Here is a 21,746-nt window from a genome sequence, read left to right on the forward strand (position 1 = left end):
ACTCACCAGCTCCTAAAGACAAAACACCAGCCTCCTTCAGCCTTACAGAATGGGAATTCCACCGGCTTCCACCCATCAACACCTGTCAACTTTCACAAGGTCCGCAGCTAGACACCAACCTGCTTCTGACACTGGGTATCAGCCCCCTTCAAGCTGCGGTCCCTCTCAGAAGTGAACTTGCCTTATTATGGCTCCACAGCATCCCACTGCCAGATAATCATCTCTGTCCATCTGGAAATTCACCTCCTGCAGGTGGAATAAAGCTGGGCAATGCTGCATGTCACAGCTGCTGCCCTCTGTGTTCTGTTGAGGGAACAAGAATAGGCCCACCTTTATATCCACTTATATATCCGCCATGTACTTTTGTGATGTCACGGGTACTCTGTAGCCAATGGCAACGGCTGGAGATGCATCACCATAGTCTCCTCAGACCCCACAATTGTGGGTGCCCCTCAGCCGGGATTTGTTTGTGTCCTTGTTCATTATTTAAAAAATATTTATAGACTCCCCTTCATCGGTACTGATAACCAGGGGTGGCCATGCCATAAAACTGCTGCAGGGGACCTTTTTCACCTGTAGAGGACCCCCTCGCCCTTCTAAGGGCTGCATGGAGGGGGGAGAGTTAGAAGCAGAAAGGAGAAACTGGACGTCTCTCCAATTATTGAGAACAGTGAGCATGCAAAGACACGAAAAGAAACTAAATAGAGGAGATAGCTAAAATACTAGTTGCACATCGAAACAAAGCAAACAACCTTAAAAGAACACGTCTCCCGAGCACTCTTTCATCCAAAGCAGGTAAACAGGATCGTATTGCCCCTAGAACAACCAGCAGTCTGAGGGAACAGGGAGTAAAGGCTCCTTGCAGCTGTGGGCTTGAGAGCTAATAATGCCTCTCTCCTGCCTCCCTGCTCGTCTTTTTGTCTTGTGAGGGAGCAAATGTACAATGAGGGTGTCTTTCCTTTTTTATTTGGATTTTTGAATTTATATTTCTTTTATAATGCATACAGAAGGAAACAAAAGTCCAGTGACGTACATGTTATGTACATAATTTCAACACAGATAAAATCTGAAGAGAAAAAAAGAAAAAAAGTCAGGGAACCAAATAGAAATCCAATTATTTATTATTCAGAGGAAAGAGGTTGTAATGGAAGGGCGATGAGGGAAAGAAAGAAACTTATAAGACTGTTGAGATAATGAATACTCTATTGGATCAACCAGAGTATATACGTGGTATCATTCAGAGCTGCAATCTCACACCACTTGTAGAGTTGGGGTGGCAGGTTACTACCGTATTTTTCGCTCTATAAGACGCAACAGACCATAAGATGCACCTAGTTTTTGGAGGAGGAAATCAGGGGGGGGGGAATCTGAATCTCAGAAGCCAGAACAGCAAGAGGGATTGCTGTGCAGTGAAAGCAGCGATCGCTCTTGCTGTTCTGGCTTCTGGGATAGCTGCGCAGCCTGCATTCGCTCCATAAGACGCACACACATTTCCCCTTACTTTTTAGGAGGGAAAAAGTGAGTCTTACAGAGCAAAAATATATTTAGGTACTTGCCCCCCCCAATTCCTCTATAACTTTGGCCTTTAACTGTTTGTGGATTTTTTTAAGAAGTGGGCAGGATGTTTTAAATGTATCCCCCCCCCGCCGCGTTGGGGCTCACAAACTCTTCCACTTGTTACACATCTAGAAAGCATAGGTCTGAGTGGTTTCCCCCTGCCCCACTCCTTTCCAATGGAAAATTCATTCTTTAGTGATAGATTAAAAAAAAGGCAATCCAGGGAAAGAAAACCTAAATTGCCATTTGCTCTAATTGAGCACTATAGAGCGGTTTTTCCAGTCGTGAAGCAGTTGAACAAGAGGAAGTGTGGGTAAGTCCTTGGTTTTAATGTACACATTAATGTACACAGTTGTTGTTTTTTTCAATCAAGCAGTGCATAAATTTGATGAAATAAATCCTGCAGTAAGGAAATTAGGGGCATCTGGGAAATGCCTTTAGGCCCATCTTCCCAGAGCATCCATAGATTCCCCATAACTGATTTTGAAATTCTCTTCAACAGTCACACCCTCTTAGTCCTTGTAATGATGAGCAGGTCAGAGGAGCGGAACTCGAAACAGCTTTATTAATGAACTGAGTACAACAAGCCTTCCCTTTATTTTCTGCCTCACTTTGTCCTGCCTCCTGTTTCTTTGACTGCCTATGCCCAGAGCCGTAGCTAGGTGATCTTGCGCCCCTGGCAGAACCGTCCAGATTGCACCCCCTAGCCATGGACAAATTAGTGATTCTTTCTGCCTCTCCTCCACCCCCCCCCGGTCACCTGTTCAATTTACCCTCTATTTAAAACCTTTTCTTATGAGGCAATAATCAATATTTTTCTTTATAGACATATTTTAAGCCGATTTTGTACCCCCCTTGCCTGTGCCCCTGGCGGTGGCCCACCTCACCAGCCCCTAGCTATGGCCCAGCCTATGCCTACTGTTGTATGCTCAGCTATGGGCAAAAATACATGCTATCTTTTGAGGGTCTTCTTTTTCATCCATTCTTGTACCTTGCATGGTGAAGTCCTGCTTAAACCTTTCCATGGTTATGCTGCCTTGTCACTGAGGGCTTGTCCACACTTCCACTAGGAAGTGCCTAGGAAGTACATCTCTGAGCTGTTCCCTTCTTGTCCCATGCTTTCTAGGTATTGCCTTTGCCCCACCAATTTCCCCCAGGAAACCTTGGCTTTGGTGCTAAATTGGTGATTGCCATTTGTTCCAGTTTAGCACCAAAGAGAAGGTTTCCTGGGGGAAAGCAGCATGGCAAATAGGAATGTGAATGAGCCCTGAGTTTCAGCTCCTCCAGGGCCATGGGCCATTCCATCTTTCATAGTCTTCTCACCTTGCTTCCCTTGTTGACTCCATTTCTGGTGCATTGTTTGATGAGCAGGTCAGAGGAATTGAATCAGACATAATTTTAATTTCTGTCTCTCTGTCTCGCAACGCGGCACAGCTCTTTTCTATGCTTCTCCTCCTCTTCTTCACTGCCTCAACGCCTCGCTCGCCCCGCCCCCCCCCACTCGGGCACACAGAACCCTCAGCAGAAGAGCGCCGTGGGCTCTTCTGCTGTGGGCAGCTCTGCACGAGTTCAGGGTGAGCATTGATCAAGGAAGCGAGCCAGAAGAAGCTCTCTGGCTCGCACCTTTGTTTGAATAGCCCCCTCCCCCCACCAGCGGATTGGCTGGCTGGAACTTTGACGTGTCCAGGACCTCCAGTGCTGCTCGCTGCTATGGCGTCCACCATGTTGCCTCGCCAGAAGTCCCCAGGCATAAATCTGGGGACATTAATTAAAAACCGGGGACATTCCGGGGACAGATTGGTGAATCCAGGGACTGTCCCTGGGAACCAGGGATGTCTGGTAGCCCTATGTTAAGAAGAGTCTGATGAAACAAGCCAACGATGGCACATCTAGTCCTGCAACCTGTTCTCACTGTGGCCAACAAGATGCATGTGGGAAACAGGCAAGCAGAGCCTGAGTACAAGAGCAACTCTGTCCTCCTGTGGCAACTGTCATAATGGACGGCCTGATGAGGCTGTTGGCCCAGTGCACGGCTGCTGTGCAAAAGGGCATATTCTGCTCATCCAAATTAAACCATCAAAGTCGTTACCAACAGAAGTGGAATTTTTGTTGATCCTGTCATCCATGAGGCTTGTGCCATGTATGCAAGACCTCAGCTTGACTACACAAGTGGTAAGAACCATTTAAGAAGGAACCCAATGGCTGGCTATTTGAGTCAAAAACACCAGATAGGGTACAAGGAAGGATCTGAATATACAGGATGGGGGGAATTGGGTTGCATAAGCATTTAATAAGCATTTAACAATAAGTGTTCTGGTCCATGGAGTCACGAAGAGTCGGACACGACTAAATAACAACAAGCATTTTCAAAGAATGTGGTTGGGTGAAGAGATGCTGGGACAAATGGGTAGCAGGTGGTGGTTAGGGAGAGGATGGAACAGTCAAGATGACATATATTTGTGTGTGTGTGTTCTGGGGGAAAGCTCTCAAAGACTTCTTGTCCTGCAATGTACTACACATATTGTTGAACAGATCTACAAGAGGGGAGGGTAAAAGAGAGGAGAGGCAATGGAAGGGGGACTAGTTACCATTCTAACCCCCCCCCCTTTTTATGGCTGCATCACATTAATGATTGTGAGCATGGAATCTGAGGATGATATTTATTCTGGTGCTAAACCATGGAGAGTAAGTTTGAGGTTGTATACTATTGAAGAATATATCATGCTGGGGGGGGGGGGGAGGAAAACATGGCAAAGACCCACGGATATTTTAGATGATAGAAAACCCTGGTAATGTCATCCAGATGTTACATTCATCTCATTGTGGGTGTAGACAGGATGTGCTTCCTTGGGCTTATAGCCTGAAGCTGCTAAGTAATTGTGGGTGTGGGCATCATAAAATTCTCAAGAACTTAGCCGAGATACACAATATATGAACTTCTCAGCATCTGACAGCACCAGTGGAACTAAAGTGATGTAATGCGGCTGTTTGCCCTTGGCACATTTTGGAACAGGGTGCAAAACAAGCATCCAAGATAATGTGTTGTGTAGGCAGTAAAAATATTGTTAGATTTTCTAACATTTTCCTTTCTAGTATAAAATAATTAAGCATATTTTCCAGATACCTTTGAAGCATTAAGACTACAAAACCCATGTTGCTGTGTGCAGCCTGCAGCAAAATATGAATGTGCAAGTATTTATGCAGCCTTGAGGCTACAGTATTATTAATATTACCCATCCTGGGGCAACCCAGTCAGATAGGCGAAGTACTACTACTACTACTAGAATCATAGAATTGTAGAGTTGGAAGGGACGAGGATCATGTAGTTCAACCTCCTGCAGTGCTGCAATGTCAACTAAAGTATCCATAACAGATGGCCATCCAAACTCTGCTTATAAACCTCCAATGAAGGAGACCCCAACCACCTTCCAAGGGAATCTGTCCCAGAGTCAAACAGCTCTTACCGTCAGAAAGTTCTTCCTGGTGCTTAGAATCTTCTTGTAACTTGAAGCCATTTGTTCAGGTCCTTCCTTCTGGAGCCAGAGAAAACAAGCTTGCTCCATCTTCTATGAGATAGTCCAGATATTTGAAGATGGCTATCAATTCTCCTCTCAGTTTCTTCTTATCCATACTAACGTACCCAACTCCCTCAACAACAACTCCTCATAAGGCTTGCTTTCCAGACCCTTGATAATCTTGACTGCCCTCCTATGCACACATTCCAGCTTGTCAATATCCTCCTTAAATGAGGGAGCCCAGACCAAGGCAAAAGAGAACAGCAATATGACTTCCGTTGATTGGGACATTATACTTCTATTGATGAAGCCTAGAATAGCATTAGCTTTCTTTGCTGCTGCATCAGGTCCTAGGGCAGGTTACAACAATTAAAAATTTTAAACAGTTCCTGCACTGCATGTTTCACTACAAGCAGAGAGGCTTACCTGATGTAAGCAAGTGTTATTATTGGAAGAATGAGAGCACAGGTGATATAAAATATCTCTCAGATCAGCCATAGCCAGCCTCTGTAAATCCTTTGATCCACTCTCTTCCCTGGCAACCACGCTGCAACCACTCTGAACCAGGACTCAACACTGTGATCTGTAAACAAGTTTGGACTAGAGGTGGTTTTCGTAGTGTTGCAGGGTTTGTTTTGTTTCTAAAGTACTGGCTGCACGAATTGAACTAGAAAATATATTACGTTCTGATAGAACTAGAAATAAACTGTTTCCAGCAACATTTCGATGTGGAATGAGAGGACAATGTTTTAATATGCCTTTGCTGCAGGATTGCATTAATATTGCTGCATGCCCTCCCACCCCCTTTTGAGTGCTAAGAGACTCCAGGGGTGCTGTGCTATGACCTATGGTTCCATTTCCTTGGAATGAAAGTGAATGGAGATCATGAGGTCATTAGTATTTGTGGTTTTATTTACATACATATAAAACCTGAGCATAGAAGGAAGGGCTCACATCATTAACACTCAAACAGATCTTTCTTCCCCATTTGGTTTCCTTGGAAGCCCCAAGCCACAGCTTTGGGTCCAGCCCAGAGCAAGAGAGCCTCTGTATTTCCAGTTTCCAGCAGTAGCCCCAAATTCTTTCACACCCTCCTTAGCTTATTGTTCTCCATCCTAGGTTGATGTAGTTCCAACCCGGTGAGGTAGGTAAAGGCCCACCCATTTGTTTCTTTTTGGACAGGTAGACATTGGAAGTACTTAATTGGCCAGCCCAGGCCAGTACCTTAACGAACGCAGTGATCTGGCTGGTTCAACAGGTTTCCTGTTATACTGTCTACCCTCATAGGTACAGAATCACAGGGTTGGAAGGGGCCCAATGGGCATTGTCTAGACTGACCCTCTTCCCAAACCTACAACAATATTACTGCTTTTTTATCATAACTTTTATTGAGTTTTCCATATTTCATTTCAGTTCAATACACATGTTCACAACTTATATTATTTGCTCAAAGGAGCACTGACTTCCTCCCTCTTTCTGACATCCCTATGGCATTAACATATCTATCGCATTTCCATAATCACTTCTATATCATATATTAATATTAAGAAATCACACTCTCAACAATATTCTTGCTTTTTAATAAATTTGTATTGAAATTTCTCAAATAAGAAATACATAGTAACAAACACAACATACAAAACAAAACTTTACTGTGAACTTAGTATCAGAACTTCTTGTTGATGCACCAAACTAATAAACAAACCAGAGGACACAATGATATGGAGACACAGCAACCTGGAACATTAAATTCCAAATCTAATTTGTAGGTTTTTACATTAAAGGTCAGAAGTGTTTAAGTATTATACTAGTCCTTAACAGACGAGGAACATCTGGAAGGACGATTCTTCGCTGTTGACGCAAATCAAATTCAATAGACGGAGGCCAATATTCTTTAAAGAATTTGTTTGGCTCTTGCTATGATTAATACAACAATGCTTCTTAATGTTATATTTTCTACATGTATAGAAGGAGCAAGGCAGGGTAAGATGCCCTTGGAAGGTAATAGAGCAAATAATACAAGAGTTCTTGGGATCCAGGCTCAATTCTGCGTACATCCCTGAGTCATAGCCATTCTCTTGTTTGTAAATGAGAACTTTGCAATGTGATCAAATATTTCATGGTTTGCTGCTAAACATCTTCTGCTGCCATTGTATGGCCTCTAGGCAGCAAAGCCAGGCCGCGGTGACCTTCCATCCTTAAGACACTTATATCTTATTGATTTCAGTCTCCTATTTAAGCCATCACCGCAAGGCACCCTTCAATGTACGGAACATGGTTTCCAAAGCAATAGGGAGGGGGGGCCCTCCCCGCTCCCATGTAAGATTGTTTTCTTCAAATGAACATTTCCCTCCCTGCAAGCGGTGCATACCAGCCCCATCTCCCGCTCTCTTAGCTTCTTTTCTTTTCTATTTTTCACTCAAGTAATAGAGATGTGGCTGCCCTGACATTTTGACAACAGCGAGACTTTATAAATGAAAGATTCCACCGTCTTTTTGATTGGTTTTGATTTAGTTTCTTTATGCTTCGTTCCCCATCTGGGGAACTCAGTGAAGTGCCCCTCTTCTCCCAACATTCAGCTTCATTGGATGTCCAAAAGTTCCAGTGTTATGAAATAGGGGGGGGGACCAGCACCATTTCTCTATCCACTTTCTCCATGCCCTGCATAAGTGTAAAAACTTCCATAATGTTGCCTCTTACTTGCCTTTTCTCTAAACTAAAAAGTACCAAAGGCTGCAACTTTTCATCACAGACAAAGAGCTCCACTCCTTGATAATTTTGGTAGCTCTTTTCTAAACCTCTTCCATCTCTACGACAGCCTTTTTGACGCAAGGCAACTATGATATATGGCATTATGATATTAGTAGTTTGATTTGCAGTTTCTTTTCCAATGACCCCTGGCATGGAATCTTTTTTTTAAAAAAATAACCATCTACCTGTAATTTGGTGGCCATCATTGTCTCCTGTGGAACCAAGTTCCACAGTCTTAACTCGCCTTTCAGTCTGCCTCTTGATACTTGAGGTGTATATTCTTAGGATCCACCTTACTTTTGTGGTGGAGAGTTGTTATAAAACTGTTCTTAATATTGTGTTTTAATGTTGTAACCTACCCTGAAACCTTAGGGTGAAGGGTGGATAAATAAAAACAACAACCACAACTAGAGTAACTCCATGCTGCATGAAGAGGGTTTTTTTTTTTTGTATCTGTCCTGAATCTGCCAACTTTAAACCTTAATGGAGGCCCACAAGTTCTAATGTTATGAGAGAGGGAGGCAAATTTTCCTCTGTTGACTTTCTCCATGCTGTGCATAATTTTGTAAACTTCTATCCTTTTACCTCTGAAATTCCCTCTGCTGTTTGGCCAGCCACTAGTCCTGTGAGTTGAGCAAACAAATGGCCAATGTCTGGACCTGAGACCAAGATGTGGATAACCAGACAAAGATGACCCCACTTAGAAAGCCCAGCCTATGGTCCGGTCCCCAGAAAATGTGGTTTACTTTCCTCTCTCAAAGCAGAGTTATGTGGAACGGAAAGAGCTGAAAATATTATGCCTGTCATTCACCTTTTGTGCTAAATTGACTCTCCCCTGGGGATGCTACCAGATTTGATGTCCGCTTGGAAGAAGTCAGTTTTTCCTAAAAGAGGAGGCAGGAACAGTTTTGCAGTGACTGATCCAGGCAAAGCATAGCACGCAAACTGAGTTGGTGGCCAAGGTTTCCTGGCAGGCTAATTTGTGACTGAAGGGCCCTTCCTTTTTGATCAGTGACTGTCCTCTGAAGTATTTACAAACAGTACAGAAGGCAAAGGACCTGTTAATATGCTCTTAGTATCCCTGATTCATTGTGGCTCCTTTGCTGGGATTGGGTGTAATAGCCACCTTTGTGGATCCTGGTAGTGTCACACAGTCATGCGTTTCCTATTTGTTTCCTTCTTTTGACAGCAGTCAGAGATTTATTTATTTATTTTAAATTATGGGTGGTATCAACAATATCTGGACATTTTCTGGGGTCAAAATTTGGGAGGGTGTCACCCACCCTTTCAAAAATGGCAAAAGGTCTACATGAAAGAAGCGTTGTTTGTTTGTTTGTTTGTTGAGTTTGTACCCGGTTCTTCAGCCAAAAAAGCTCCCAGAGTGGTTCACAAACAATCAAAACAAGACAAATATGTTCCCGGAAGCTTACTATATTTTTTAAAAATGACACACAAGGGCAAAGACACAGAGAGGGAAGAGGAAAAACAAAAACCCAGGTAGATTTCTAAACAGTTCTTAGAATGACCAGGAGGAGGAGGTGCCTGGTGGAGAAGGGCTTTTGGCAAAGGTGATGGAGGTAGCTTCCTGCTTCCCACTTCTCCCGCTGAGGTCTCATCCACAGTTCCTCTTGTTCTGCTGCTTTCTGCCAGGGAAAACCACTCTTTAGCACTCAGTTAGAGCAAACAGCAACTGGCTTTTCCAGAGACTGAGGTTTGTTCCGATTTAGAGCTAAAAAGTGGGTTTTCCCTGGGAAAGAAGAGAGACAAGAGAAAGTGTGGATAAGCCCCCAGGCAGCCTGAGGGAATGGCTTTCCCCCAAGTGCTGTTTGAGGGGAGAGGAAGCCTGGTGGGGTTGGCCTGCCACAGTAGAGCTGAATGGAGGGAGCCCTGCTTCGCAGTTCTCCCGCTGCTGGAATGTAAATGTTAAATGAAAATGTATTTTTACCTCTTGGCAACCTTAGGCTTGGCCAGGCAGTATGGTGTAGTTGGAGTAGGTCCAGGAACATGTAGGTTCCCTCAGCCATGAAACTCTTTGAGGTAACGTTGTGTCAGCTGTTCTCAGCCAGCCTACCTCACAGGGTTGTTGTGAGGAAAAAAATGAAGTGTGTGTGTGGGGGGGAACCATGTTTGCTGCCTGAACCTCCTTGGAATAAGGGCAGGATATAAATGTAGTAAAACAAAAACGAGTCAAAATCAGCCTAGCAAATTGTGAAAGCGTGGAGCTGCGCCAAGAGAGGGAAGCGGGGGGGGGGGGGGTAGTGGAATCAAACCAGCACAAACTGGCCCCTCCTCCTTGCTCACTTCACTGCAGCTGCCTGCCACCAAGTGGATATCTTTATTTTTCTCCAGGTGCTTCCACTAAACAGCCTTTCAGCTTTCTGAAATTTAATTGGATTCAAGTGATAGGAAAGGAGATTCTGACTAAAAATCAGGAGGATCTTCAGGAATCAGGAAGACTGTTTGACAGTGGAACGGACAACAAACCAACAAAGAAAAGGATTAACAAACCGTTGAAAAGCCATTGAAAACTCATCTTTCTGGTACGTAAGTGCAACCACACAACATGCACTTTCTACACACATAAAGCCGGGAGAATTCTCACCCACCCACAACATCTTGTTTTGAGTTGCTGCCTTTCCTTTCACAAACACCATCATTCCTTTTGCTCTCAAATTATTATTTTCTCTTCGCTACAAGGGCTGAAATCCATGCAGGCATCCCCACCCCCTCCTCTCACCACCCCTCCTCCCTCGCTTCTCTCTCTCTGCTGAACACTCCAGGCCATTTCCAGTTATTGTCCATGCAGCCGCCAGAACCATCCGAAACACCCTCTTATTTGCTGCAACAATCTATACCAAAATGCTCAGCTTTCATTTCATCCGTTTGTTTATTTTGAAGCTCTGTTTCATTTAAAATGCATAAAACCATACAGTAAAACCATATTTAAAAGGTTAAAACCAGACATCAGTTATGGAAAGACGCATTCATAATTGCCTGCACAGGCCAGACAAAATAGAAAAATCTTCAGCAGCCGTTTAAAAGTTGGCACAGAAGGCACCTGTTGAAGCCTTTGCAGGGTAGCTGCAGAAGCTGCATCGAGGAACAGAGCCTGAGGCAGAGGAATGCCTGAAGCGCTTGGTTCCCTTTGACTCTCAGCCAGTTCCAACAATCTCCTGTTGTCAGCCTTGCTCTGCTGACAACACCCCTCCTCTCCCCATGCCTTGAACAGCACATGGCCAATAGGGATAGCAGAAAAATTCAGTTTGGGTCACACTTTTATGAAACCTTACCTAACTTTGGTTTTATATTTATATCCTGACAGTTTCCCAGTTCTGTGGCTTACACAGATAAAACAGAACAAGCCAGAAACATTGAGACAACCGTCATTAAATGCTATTAAACGCTAATAGAATTAAAATAGTATTTTTAAAAATCCATTAAAAACACAGACAATAACTTTAAAAAAACAAAAACAAACTGAAAACGAGCCCTTTCATTAGAATCAGTCAGTTTCCAAAGGCTTGTTTGGAAAGTCTTCACCTGCTGGGGGAAGGACAGCAAGGAGGGAACCAGTCTGGCTTCTTTAGGGAGGGAGCTCCAGAGTCTGGGAGCAGCCACCCAGGGGATCCTGCATCCCCAGCATGCATGAGGGTGGCGGGACCGAAAGAATAGTCTCCTCAGCATCTGGGCAGGTTCGTTTGAGGGAATGTGATATTTCAGAGAGCCTGGGCTTAAGCAATATAGGATTTTACATCTGTGACTATCTTTAAAAGTGGTGGCTCTGGCGCTCTTGTTACATTTGAGCCTGTGTGCAAATGAGCACATCTCCTGGTACACATCATCAGTGCTGGTTGGTGTGTTGAATTATGGCTAGAGAGATCCCCGGTGTTTGTTCACAGTACAGTGCAATGAATTTGTGGTATTCTTTTTTGCAGTTTCACAGCTCTCCCCCCCCCCCCCAGCTGCTCACATCAGCATGGCTTCAATTTTATTCTTTTTATATACTCACTGGGCAGGAGGCATTGATGTGGGATGTCTTTACCCATGCAAAGGTGTTTCACATCTTAGCTTAGGAATGGCTTTGTGTGCTGCTGCTTTGAGAAACAATTCGTCAGACAGTAGTATCTTACAACGAAGTACTAGATAGGATTTGGATAGTGCTATGTGAACACAGGTTAAAATCCTAGCGCTGGAGAACGAATGAGTGCACAGTGGGTGATATTGTGAATACTGCCCCAGGTTCAAATCCTCAGGGTTGCTATGAGGATAAAAAGGGCAAGAGGGTGAACCATCTATGCTGCCTTCAACTTCTTGAAGGAAGTTAGTATATATGTGTAATTAAAAAACAGCAACAGTACATTTGGCTTTAGACATAGGGCTGATCTATACTTTTGTTGTGCTGCCAATTCTAGACACAGGTCTGTGATGTGGAGGCATGGATCTGAGTAGTTATTTAATTGACATTTGTTCCGATTCTGGAGTAAGCAGTGGGTTTTCCCGGGGAAAGCATTGGGACAAAAGAAAAACCTCTTGGACCTGTGTAGATGAGCCCATTCTTGCAGGACAAGGTATCAGACTTCCCATACCCCAACCCATATACCGTATTACAGTTACACTGCCTGCAGCAGACTTTCCTCTGCCTACATCAAGCTGTCAGATAGGTTTTTTTTAAAGGGCAGCATCCTCTTTCTTTCTGCCCATGTGTTGCTGGTTAACATTTGACATGCCAAAGAACATCTTCTGAGCACATGCTGCAGAAAGGAAGAGTTGGTTTCAATTAGAGGAGTGAAAGGGAACTGTTGTCAGCATGATAGTCAATGGGACAAAAGTGCATGGTTTCTGTTTTGTTTTGTCCTATGAAATAAATTTATCGTAATGTCTGAAGGCACTGAGCTTTTAATCTTTAAAAGACCAACCCTGTAATAAGCACGCATTGGAGAGGATGCTTGCAGAAATGATATTGAGGTCGTGGAAGCCACAGTTGCTTGCACACCCAGAGGAGGAGGAGGGGCTAAGATACACACCTGAAGAAAGGGCAGGTGGGTTCAGTAAGGAGGAAGCAATCCATGTATTGTTTAAACCAGACCACAACTCCCATCAGCATACAGCTGTGCTGGTTGGAGCTAACAGGACATGCATACAGTTCAACTTTTTCAGATCAAAGCTGGGACACGCATCTTCCAGATCATGCTCCCAGGCAAGTCACGTGATCCGCATTGCAATATTGTCCGGGGGGGCATTTTTCAGGGTAAGATCATGGTACGTGAGATCGCAGCACCCAAAATGGCCACAGTGACCTCTTGTAAAAAAAAAAGGACATCCCGTTTCCCCCCGGGGCACTTGGCAGGTACGGACTCGTAGTGCAAAACAACTGGAGGGCACCAGGTCAGTGGAGCCTGGTTTAAATATATACTGGGGGGAAGAGAGCCAATTGTGGTGTAGCAATTAAAGTGTCAGACTAACCTGGGAGAGACCAGGATGCAAATCCACACTCAGCCATGAAGCTCATTGACTGACCTTGGTCCACTCAATGCTTCTCGGTCTCCTCCTACCTTACATGGGCGTTGTAGGAATTAATTGAGGGGAAGAACCATGTATGCCACCTTGAGCAACTTGGTGGAAAAGCTGGCATAGAAATGCAATGAATGAATGAATTAGTAAGTACCGTAAATAAACTATCTATAGTGTTGTTAAACAAAATTACTCTGAAGAAGAAAGTTGCACATCTTTCCCTAGCTTTGGTCCAAACAGAGCTTTGGCAAGAACCTCCCATATCCCTTGACTCAGAGGGGGTGGCATTTGAAAACCCCTGTAAATTCTCGTTCCTGAGTCACGATCTCAGCGCACTCAGCGACTTCAAAGTATGTGACAAATCCATGTGCTGAGCCAGGGACAGCAAGAGCGGCTTTGCTCACACTTGGAGAAAAAAACCCAATTCAGCACTGGGGAGGCAGAAGCTCTCGTTCTCTGATGTAGGTCAAAGTGTGCACACGTGGCCTTAACAGAGCAGCAGCAGCAGTAGTGACAGGGATTCCACGACCCTCTTTCCTTCCCCCTTTCCTAGGCCTTTTCCTTTATGCGTCGCATGACGGAAACAGTGATAGTGTACACAATATCATGGGGAGAAGGGCTCAGGAAATGTCCTTACTTTAAAGGTATGCAGCATGGTGACAAACCCGCTTTCTTCACTCCCAGGCATCATCGGGCTGGGTTTCCTGAGTCTCTGAAATTCAACATCCTGCTTGCTATGCCTATGTTGGAATCCCCCAGCCAGGAAAACAATTGGGAGAATATGTCCCAAAGGCCTAAGAATCTGACCACTGGGTGAATTGGTGTATTTGTGTGTGCCTCAGCGCCTAGGACTTGCTGATCGAAAGGTCGGCGGTTCGAATCCCTGCTGCGGGGTGCGCTCCCGCTGCTCGGTCCCAGCGCCTGCCAACCTAGCAGTTCGAAAGCACCTCCGGGTGCAAGTAGATAAATAGGGACCGCTTACCAGCGGGAAGGTAAACGGCGTTTCCGTGTGCAACTCTGGCTCGCCAGAGCAGCAATGTCACACTGGCCATGTGACCCGGAAGTGTCTCTGGACAGCGCTGGCCCCTGGCCTCTTAAGTGAGATGGGCGCACAACCCCAGAGTCTGTCAAGACTGGCCCATACGGGCAGGGGTACCTTTACCTTTACCTTTTAAACAATGCTTTAAAGGTGTTTCAAATGGTTACTGGAAGTGCCAAGAACATGAAGGGACATTTTATCATGCTTGGTGGACATGAAAAAAGGCTTTAAAATATTGGTTACAAATACATATGTTGATACCGCAGATTCTAAAGGCTAATATGCAATTGAAGACAGAACTTTGTTTGTTTTTAAGGGTTAATGGATATATAACCGGAAAACAAAACTATGGAAGATTGTGCCAATATATCATTTCAGTGGCAAGATTGAATGCATCTTTTCTATGTAAGATGGAAAAATACAGCCCTGTCTGCTATGGAGGAATCACTGATAAAATCATTGGACTTGGCTGAGATGGCAAAGTTAATGCCTTTAATTAGAGAAAAATCATTATTGACATTTATTAAAGATTGGAAACTTCTTATGGACTTTTTGTGTGACAGAGAAAATGAACTTGAAATATATAGATTTGAAGATTGAAAAAATATTGGCTTATAGAAAATAGATGGTTGTTAATTAGTGGCACAGGAGCAAACTCCTGGGGCTGTAGGGGCTTCGTCCCCACACCAATAAAATATTTGAGGACCCCCCCCCCCAATTTGATGGGCATTGCCATTCAAATTGTGTGCGTGCACCACGTCATGCGATCAATTATGTGGGCTGGGGCTTACCTCCCCCCCCCAATATTTTATTCAAGTTGGCCCCCCGATGAGTGGATACTATGTTTAGCTAAAGGACAGATAACTTTTTCCATTCTCTTTTTTCTTTCTCTTCCTTCTTTTCTACGGTATTTCCTTCTTTTTTGCTCCTGTTCTTTTTTATATTAGATATTTTAAGTATTTCTTCTGGTGTATTATAAAGCGATACTTTGTATTGGGTAATGACTTTTGTATATCTTTGGATAAGTATAAATAAAATATTTTTAAAGAGAAAGGAAATAGGGTTGGGAAGAAAGGAGGGACGTGTTCTTAGGACCCCTCGAGTGCAGGCGGGCCTCCTGGTCAGCTGATGATGGCAGATGAGCATTCTCTCTCCCTCTCTCTCCCTCTCTCTCTCTGGGCTACCTTATACCAACCAAGTCAAAATACCAGCCCCACTAGCTCAGCATTGTCTACACACTGACTGACAGCATCTCTTCGGGGTTTCAGACAGGGGATATTTTCAGTGGTGGTTCCCCATGTGTGAAATGCCCTTTTCTAGTAACGTGTGTCTGTGCCCACCATTGCAGACCCTCCAAGTGTCCCTATTTTCCAGAGACATCCCTGATTTAGAGAAGCCGTCCCAGTTTCTGATTTGATCCTGGAATGTCCAGCTTTTCCTTAGGATGTCCCTATTTTCACTGGAGAAATGTTGGAGGGTATGGAGTTATTCGACTCCCGAGCTGTCTGAAGGCAATTCTGTATAGGGTAGTTTTTGAAAAAAGATGTTTAATGTTTTATTATGTTTTTATATATGTTGGAAGCTGCCCGGAGTGGCAGTAAAATTATAATTAAGGAATGTGAGGTCCTTATTTTCATCGGAGAAATGTTGGAGGGTATGTTGTTAATTTTCAGGAGGAATTTGGTGGCTGAGAAATGCTGTTTCTCGGCAACCACAAGATCCTTGCGTGGAAGAATAATAATAATGATTAAAAAATTTAAAGAGCCTTTTCAAATATAATTGCTTTTAGATATTTTCAGCTGCACTTGTCTTTAGCTAAATTGTGTATTTGTTTGCAGCCCTGCACTCCTTCAGGAGGAAGGGCAGGATAGGAATAAAAAACAGACAGGCAGGTTCTCAGCCCTACCTGGAGATCCTGGAGATTGAATCTGGGACCTTCTGCATGTAACCCACTTAGTACCACTTGAACAAAAATGTACATGAGCTAAAATGGTGCCTCCATCCCAATCAGTGGCACCGGCCATACTGAGTCTAAGTAAGGGCAGAATTTGGCCGGAATGTTGATATTTCCTGGATCAGAAGCTATAGTAAGCAGCATTCCTCAAATGCAGAATCAAAATCCTTTCCAAAGCTTGTTTTTCTTGGCCCAAGTGATTTAAACCTTCCAAACCACATAGAAACTCCTCCCTTGGCCTGCTTGTAAAAAATAATTATCAACAATATATGAGCATAATGTAACTGCTGTTAAAAATAAACCCAAACAGTAGAATGTCAGCAGAGAAAACTTCTCTGTGACAGAGTTTTCCTCTTCCCACTGCATTATAGGTTAGGAGATGGTTGAAGAAGGTTGATTCCTGCTGGAGGGGGCAGATTAGGGGTGGGTGGGTGTGGATGGGTGAGGGGGACAGGAATTACTGTTGTTCGGATTTCCATATGTGTAGAACAACAACTTTCATTGTGTTGATGCAGCCTAGAATAGCATTAGCTTTTTTTGCTGCTGCATTACTCTGTTCTCATGTCTGGTCTACTAAGACCCCCTAGATCATTTTCACATATACTCTGGAAAGCCAGGTGTCCCCCATCTTACACTGGTGCAGCTGGTTATTCCTGCCAAAGTGTAGAAACCTACATTTGTCCCTATTGATTATATAACATTTCCCCTTCTTTTTCAAGATAATATTCATGGTCTGCAAAACCATAACCGAGAAAGCCAAATGTTTGCAGCAGAAAAGCACCCTTTTAGCAGAAAGTTCCATGACAGGATGAGTCCCTTTTCCTCGACTCCTGCCTGCCATGCAACATCCTAAGAAAGGAATCAGTGGAAGGAATAAATAACAACAAGGAGGGAGGCAGCCTGAACATCTGTCAGCCAAATGGCATCTTGAGGGTGACGCCCAAACTTCCAGACGGCACTCTTGGCCTCCAACCAGAGAATGAGTGAATGTGGACCAGCGTCTGGCAGCCAGCCAAAATGGAGCTTCAAAAAAGGCAGCTATGGAGAAAGTGGGTTTTCTGTGGAAAGTTCCATCCAATCCTGCCTGCTTTCTTGCTTGTCTCAAATGGGTGTCACTGGATGCGAAAGCAGAGTGGCTATTCTGGGATGGTCGAAATGGAATAGAAAATATTCTGAGTCCTCCACTGCCACAAAACCTGTCTGAACTATACTTGCAGAAGAGCTTCCCAGGGCTCCTTTGAGAGGGTGGGTGGAAAAGAAAGATGATGGTGATGGTGATGATTATGATTATGATTAGAATCTGGCATGACTTCCAGTCGCAACAGTGTGGTGTAGTGGTTAGCGTATTGGACAAGTGCCTGGGAGAACAATCTCTCTCTCTCTCTCTCTCTCTCTCTCTCTCTCTCTCTCTCTCTCTCTCTCTCTCTCTCTCTCTCTCTCTCTCCCTCCCTCCCTCCCTCCCTCCCTCCCTCCCTCCCTCCCTCTCTCCCACTCTCTCTCTCTCATTTCTTTCTACATATTAAATTTGATTCAAGCCTCCTTCTGAGCCATGATTGAAAATTAGAAAATGCTGTATACGGATCTATTCTTAGAGCAATAGTTCATGTTCTGATGAGCTTCCACTGGGCTTCAGAATGGGAAGAATTTAATTTGTCCACTGCCTACAATCTCTGTGGAAAATTGTGTAGGTTACATAAGGAGAGAACTTCTTCTTCTTCTTGAATTGATTTTAGAATGTATTTCAATTAATTGATTGTGATTTTATGTAAACTGTGTTATTTTCACTGTTGTTAGCCGCTCTGAGCCCAGCTTTGGCTGGGGAGGGCGGGATATAACTAAAATATTATTATTATTATTATTATTATTATTATTATTATTATTATTATTATTATTATCTTCTTTTAAAAAACCCTCTGATGTGAAGTGCTCCATGCCTTAATAAACTGAGGCTCTGCCTGAAAGTGGGCAAGAAAACGGTGTTTTTAAAATTGGTTTCTCCTCTCCTCTCTATAATTGACCCAACAAGACTCATACTTTGAGTGATCTGAAAATCCAAGTTATTAGAGCCCAGGATCTACCTTAATGAACCGTTACAAAAACACAGATAAAAGAGATAAAATCAGTTGATAAATCTTTCCCAAAAAACCTATGCTCTCTTTAATAGCCTAGTCAAGCAGAGAAGAGCCAGAGCGTAGAAATTCACTGAGGCAAATACAGTGGTACCTCGGGTTACATACCCTTCAGGTTACATACGCTTCAGGTTACATACGCTTCAGGTTACATACGCTTCAGGTTACAGACTCCGCTAACCCAGAAATAGTGCTTCAGGTTAAGAACTTTGCTTCAGGATGAGAACAGAAATCGTGCTCTGGCGGCGCAGCAGCAGCGGGAGCCCCCATTAGCTAAAGTGGTGCTTCAGGTTAAGAACAGTTTCAGGTTAAGTACAGACCTCCGGAACGAATTAAGTACTTAACCCGAGGTACCACTGTATCAAATCTTTAGAACATCTTCTTGAGTCCACTGGTATTTTACTATGTTTTGTTGGAACGTCCCAAATACACATATCTGGAGTTTGCTGGAACAACTCACTTCATGATCCATTGCCATCCAGTGTGGTGGTGGTGAATTGGAGTTAATAGAGGCTCAATAAGCTCACACCAAGAAGCTCATGAACAGCTGCACATTTTGTCCACGGCGTGGAGCTGCACACTTAATGTTTTATGGCAATATCATGAGCAATAGCAAGCAAAACCACTAGGGTCATGTTATGACAAATAAAACTCCACAGGAGGTAATCATAGTCAAGACTCCTAAGATAACAAATGTCCCCTTACAAAATTATCTTCTAAATATACCCCAGTGAAGCCTCTTCTGTCCAGCAGTGCCGCCACACCAAGAGAGGTGAGCGGACTTTTGGCATATTCCAGAGTATGTAACTTACCAACCATATTGTGTTTTGGTCAAAACGCAATATGTTTGGTCACAGTTTTCAGGATAGATGAGGATGAATCTGTCGTTGCCAAGTCCTTCATCACTGACAGTTAACTTTCTTTTGCATTCCCTATAAGAAGCAAGCGCCCCTCTTCTAACTGCCTCAACAGACCCCTCTCAATGGCTAACTATACAAACAACACTGAGGTCATTTGTCAAAATGGTTGCAATCCCCACCCCACAGGCATCTACACTCAAAGCACTGAGGCTGGGGAGTGAATTGAGCTGAGGGATATGATGTTATTAATTATTATTTATTTGCTGCATTTATATCCAATCTTTTTTCCCCAAGGAGTTCATGGTTTGTTTCCCTGTATATCATGATATATTACTTGATTAATTTTTAGGGAATGCACAACTGACAAAGTGGTCAGCTTCACCTGTAGACTGGCAGTTTTAAGGGAAAATGTTTGTGGGAATGATCGGTTAAATTCTGCCTGGTTTAAATAATTATTAAATAATTATTTTAACTGTGTAATGTATTTTATTTTGCCTTATGCATCTTGGTTTTTTGTAACTACACAAATAAATAATATTTGTATACCTAATCTATGGCCGTTGAAGTTATAGAGAGACAACACAACAGTATTAATGAAGGCAGGCTATAATATATTTTGCTTTTTCTATAAGGACAAATAAAAGTTCAGCTGGATCAAACCAAAGGCCTCTCTTGCTCAGCATTGCATTTCAAAGTTGATCAGGGGGCCTAAATTTGGACTTTTTGTAGGGTTGTCATGTGTCTGGAATTTCCTGGACATATACAGAAATTAGAAAAAATGTCCGGGAAAATGCAGACATATGGCAACCCATGTCGGCAGTGTTGTTTTTGGCAATTTCCCTCAAAAACTTTTATTCCAATTTATTTTATTTTATGCGAATTTGGCCAAAAAACTCATCAACTTTGGCCAAAAAACTCATCAACTTTGGCCAATGAAAGCTCAACAACTTTCCTGCCCAGATTTTCACTGTTTGGCAACCTTTTTGCAATAAGGAAAGTGTTGAGGAGATGTGCTGGGAAGCATGGGAAACGAGGGATGGGGAAGAAATTCAGTTCCGTTCACACTTAAAGGTGGGCTTACCTAATTTGCACTTTCTGAATCAACATGCAAAGCAAAACCAAAACGTCCTTCCAGTGATTTCCGGCTTAAAAAAAGCCTTGTTATGTGTGATGGGACGATGAGCTGCTTGTGCGTAAAACGCAAGTCCCTCAGAGTTTGATCAGGTTTTCAAACCTCTGCCTGTGACGGAGCCCCTCCAGCATGGCTGCGTCAATCACTAGTAGTATCCGAAAGTGGCTGCTTTCGGAATCGTTTCCAACATAAAAGCTCTTTAACGGAAACACGTCGTCTGGCCTCTCGGCGTGACAGTTTCCGGCGAGGTGTGGGTGTCCCTATAGGAGGTCCTGAGACCTCCCCACTGTTTTCGCTGGAAGCGTCTCTGAGCCATCCCTCCGACTCACTTTCCCTTGGAGTTCTTGCTCGCCCTCTACTGGTTCCCTCTTCCGCTGCTACTCCTCTCTCAACCTCAGTGAGCCTTTGCGCCCCCGGCGCTTTAGATGGCAGTTCCCTGACATCCACCTCCCCTCCAGGGCCCCCTTCACCCCCTCCCGTCTCCTCCCCTACTGGCGGTGAGGAGGTAAAACCCCTGAAAGAACCTCCTTCGTCTTCCGACGTCGCGAACACTTCCCTCCACTTGTTGCTGTTCCTACTCTCTCGGTAATCTTCGTCATCGGAGTCCACTCCCTCTTCCAACTCCGACTCCGCGAACCCTTCCATTTCCTCTTCCTCATCGGTGGTGCCGAAATACTCCCTCCTAAACCTTGCTATCGGCTGAGGTTTCCTCGGGAACCTTTGGTGGAACGTTTCTGTTAAAACCTCGTCATTGACTTCCTCTGCATTCACCCAGGTGTTTTCTGACTCCGGTTCCCCTTCCCACGCCACCAAATACTCCACCTGATTTCCCTTCCACCTGGAATCGAGGATTTCCGCTACATGGTTGCGGCGTTCCCTCTCTTCCAAGGCTGATCCCCTGACGTACTCCCCTTCACGTCCCCCCCTGTATGGTGACAGTAACGACCTGTGGAACACTGGGTGCAATTTCATGTGGTTGGGTAATCGGAGTTTGAAAGCTACCGGGTTGACCTGCTGAATGACCTCAAAGGGTCCCAATCTTCTGGGCCTCAATTTCTTACAACCCCCTTTGAACGGCAACCCTTGGGTTGACAACCACACTTGATCCCCCACCCTTATGGTTTCACCTTCCCTTCTGTTCTTGTCTGCCTGCTTCTTATATTGTGCCTTAGCCCTTTCTAAGTTGAGCTGGAGCTGATGATGGATCGCTTCCATCTCTTCTACAAAATGTTCAGCCGCTGGGACGCTCCATCTCTCCCCTCCTTCCCCTGGAAATGCCCTGGGGTGACACCCGTAAT

At 44.1% G+C, this 21,746-nt stretch overlaps 1 protein-coding gene and 1 long non-coding RNA gene across 5 annotated transcripts in view; one reads left to right on the forward strand and one right to left on the reverse strand.

Annotated features, from left to right (window-relative positions):
- The window catches only part of LOC309362231 (rho GTPase-activating protein 20-like), a 95,377-nt gene extending 95,077 nt beyond the window's left edge, over positions 1-300 (reverse strand). For both annotated transcript variants that reach the window (XM_081897776.1, XM_081897775.1), the window contains exon 1: positions 182-300. In XM_081897776.1, the coding sequence (XP_081753902.1) occupies positions 182-279 (98 nt within the window). In that variant the 5' untranslated portion in view covers positions 280-300. The remainder of the gene's footprint in view (positions 1-181) is intronic.
- Positions 301-436: 136 nt separating this feature from the next.
- The window catches only part of LOC309361731, a 48,281-nt gene continuing 26,971 nt past the window's right edge, over positions 437-21,746 (forward strand). For 2 of the 3 annotated variants that reach the window (XR_014164611.1, XR_014164612.1), the window contains exons 1-2: positions 437-795; positions 10,173-10,363. This is a non-coding gene — a long non-coding RNA (uncharacterized lncRNA). The remainder of the gene's footprint in view (positions 796-10,172; positions 10,364-21,746) is intronic. The other variant, XR_014164613.1, reaches the window with a different exon arrangement.

This window comes from Podarcis melisellensis, assembly GCF_964234715.1.
Source record: "Podarcis melisellensis genome assembly, chromosome: Z".
Classification (NCBI taxonomy): Eukaryota; Metazoa; Chordata; class Lepidosauria; order Squamata; family Lacertidae; genus Podarcis; species Podarcis melisellensis.